This window comes from Ruditapes philippinarum, unplaced genomic scaffold (assembly GCF_026571515.1).
Source record: "Ruditapes philippinarum isolate M1 unplaced genomic scaffold, ASM2657151v2 ctg25411_1_1_1_1, whole genome shotgun sequence".
NCBI lineage: Eukaryota > Metazoa > Mollusca > Bivalvia > Venerida > Veneridae > Ruditapes > Ruditapes philippinarum.
In genome coordinates, this window is record NW_026860235.1 from 1 (window position 1) to 3,453 (window position 3,453).

The 3,453-nt window shown below is 35.0% G+C and overlaps 1 protein-coding gene across 1 annotated transcript; it reads right to left on the reverse strand.

Moving 5' to 3' along the window:
• Window positions 1-78: 78 nt before the first annotated feature.
• On the reverse strand, window positions 79-3,041 carry LOC132759324 (uncharacterized). Its single transcript, XM_060751081.1, has 2 exons — window positions 2,570-3,041; window positions 79-731 (listed from the first exon to the last, which is right to left on the reverse strand). The coding sequence occupies exons 1-2, from the start codon at window positions 2,833-2,835 to the stop codon at window positions 164-166; spliced, it is 834 nt and encodes a 277-aa protein (XP_060607064.1). The 5' UTR covers window positions 2,836-3,041; the 3' UTR covers window positions 79-163.
• Between the last annotated feature and the right edge of the window lie 412 nt (window positions 3,042-3,453).

Genomic DNA, 3,453 nt, shown 5'->3' on the forward strand with positions numbered 1-3,453 from the left:
TTTAAAAAGGGGGGGGTTTTTAAAGCATGTTTTCTTATGTACGTGTTTACCATTCTCATTTGTTCACAATACCGGGATGGGGATATAAAAAGTAGGGGACACCACTTGGGCATCTAGCATTTTTCATATTTCTGACACGATGCTGATTCCATATGTATGCATGTTACTTAATCTCTTTGCGGAGAACATTCATAAAACAGAATTTCAAGCATTCTGTGTGTAGATTATTATTCATCTGCAGTATCCCTGAATATTCTAAGTCTTTAAAAAGATCCATGTAATATTGAAGGACAGAATTTCTGCAATAACCCCACCATCTTTCGATTCTTTGGTTATGATTTGATGAGCCAATCATAACTGGTACCGAGCTATCGTCGTGGTCTTGGCGAAATAGCGTCTGGACATCTGCAAGGACAACATTTTCAGTTCCTTTGTCGATTCTAACCGTACGGGGAACTAACCCAAGTTCTTCAACAGTGCCAAGGAAATAATTACATATTAACGCAGGGTCCTTATTAGTTACGTCTACATCAATCCATAGAATATATCTACTCCACCCATCAATAGCAGCGCTTATGCAAAATCCAAAGGGCTTTAGCTTGTCATTGCCATCAACATGCCACATGTGGTTAGGACCTCCTACAGTATAGCATCTTCTTTGAAGCCTTCTCTGTCGCATTTCTATTCTTCGGTCTGGTTCGATAATATTGACAATATCTCTAACTGTTTCCCTTGAAAGAAATGCAAAGTACTTATTTTCTGAAAGAACTTTAACACTAAGACATTCAAATCTATATGTTTTTAAACATTCATAACCAAAAGATACAGTGCAAATAATATTGCATGCATTACAATGCCCCACGACATTGTAAATATATTCAGTTTGAAAAAAAAATCATCTAGATTGGACCTGGCTGTTTGTGTCTACTTTACATAGCTTGTATTTAACTCGGACACAAATTGTACAGGTGTAAGACGAGTTTTTTAAGTCCGGCATGCAAGAAATCCTTGCCATTTGTCGAATGACGAACATGTAACCTTGTAACGTAATTTCATACATTTTCAGAAATGTTATATATAAGCAGCACAAAATACTACAAATTTTCAGAGGAATTCCGCCACAAGGTCTAGAAAACATCATACTCCGCATACCGTCAATACTTCAACGGGTGAAATATAGAGGTTTCTCGATATTAAAAAACAACTTTTATACATTATAATTTTCAATGGAAATTCTCTTTATTGTGCAATGGAATTTCTCTTTATTGTGATACAGCAAAACAGTAATTACATATGGTTCGTCAGTTTATCAGTTTTCTAGTATTATCTATTGATAAAAAAGTGAGTCACGTGCTACTGTTCGTTTTTTACAAGTAACTGTGACAAAAATGGACGTTATATATTTTTCCAAAAAAGTCATGACAGACATGTTACAGACATGCAATCTGGCCTGTAAATTCAGCAACTTCTTTAACCGGATTTCGACGTTTGATGAACACAGGATAAAATAGTACCGGAACGTCAGCGTTTATAATACAAATTCTAACACGCTTCACACTCTTGCCCCATTCAAGATACTTGACATTCGAGTGGGTTATTACACGATATACCACGGAATAAAGAAAGGAATGTTTACACGTCGCCTGACATCAGCATCCTCGGTAACCCAGGCGTGCTCGTTACGTATACACTTCATTCGCACCCCTGGGAAAATCAGCTGTCAAAATTTCGTAGTTATGAATAATTAGTGAGATGAAATTCTATCACCTGATTGGACGCTTCAAAAAATCTTGAAGATCCATTGTCTAATTAAATCACGCGATCGTCGCTATGTTGAAAATGACAGCCCGCTTCTTTCTAAATTTAGTATCGACAAACTTAAAAAATCAGGAAGAGACAGTCATTATTTATTACAGGGCATTGATGTTTTTATGTTAGAACTGGAGGGGGCAAAAGCACATTTTATCAAACCACCGTATGCATTTTAAACATATTCAACAAATTTTCACTAGGGACTGTCATTTTCAAAATACTCTTCACTTGGATTTTAAACCTGTTGATTTCATTGGATAAAAACAGGTCATGAATATTCATGCATTACGAAATTTTTTCAGTCGATTTTCCCACGGGTGATGAATGTAGAGTTAACGGAATTAGCACACGTGGGTTCCGACGATGGACGTCAGATAACGATATAAAAATTACTTGTCCGCTCAATGTAGTTCAACAATTTTTTTTATCGATTCTCTTTTTATTAGCATGTTAGAATGGAAATGGATATCAATTTTTCTTGCGTTGTGGTATAATAATGCATGGTTTATCGTTCAAATGCTTTGTAATTAATCACTCAGGCCTACCGGCCTTCGTGATTATATTACTGCGCATTTGAACTCGAAACGTGCATTATTCTACAACAAATCACTCAAAATTGAGATCTATTTCCTAAATAAACGACAGAACGCAATCTGTAAACTAACCTAACCATAACAATTCATCTATTTTTCGATTCCATTCTGTGGCTTATTTTGCATAATTTCCAATGAAAAAGTCATTTTTTTTAAAAAAATACCTCTTAACTAATAACCCATGCTCTCTTCTTAGTCTCCTCCATATTTGTCCCACACCTAGATTTCTGCTGATACCACCAAGTTCTGCCATCACTGCATTGATGATTGCATCAATGCAAGATTCTTCTTTTCGGCTATGAAGCTTAAGGACTTGCACATGATGTTGTATTAATCTAACACTGAGAAAAGAAATCTTTAAATTAATCATTAGTAAGAAAAAATACTTTGGGGAACCCAAATTCTCGTAACATAAACTAATATGTGGCATAACTTTGTCACTTAACTGTCTAAGGGACCCGAAACAATGCACAAGAAACTGAACTTTTGTCAAACGTACGGTTTAAAAGACCTACACGGGTTACGACCATGATTCCTCATATGACACCAGTACTGGTTGGTTCCAAGAAGCGGACTCGAGAGTGACTTAAATAAGTTGTGAGAACTTGCCTTACAATCGAGCTAAAATAAATAAGTTTAAACTACAAGACCTACGAACATAAACAAAATATACAACATGCCCGATTTATTTTGTTACTGTGTAATAATTACAATAAACACTCTTTGATTGTGTATAGATGATATTCTTACATATTTCTTATGTTTTACAAATTTTGTACCTTAAAAAGTAAAAAATAAAAAAATGTTCTCTTTTATTCTGATTATAATATTGAATACATACATAGTGAGCAAACGATATTTGCTAGCTCTGTCCAGACTCATCTTCCGTTGTAAAATTTTAATTTTTGAACCAGGATTTTGCATAGTGAACAAGAGGTTCATAATTAATTATTGACAATACTATTTTAAGTAAAGATATTTAGCTACCTCCTCCAAAGCCCATGGTTCATTCCTATAGCAGCTGCAATTTCTTTGCTGTTAAACCCTT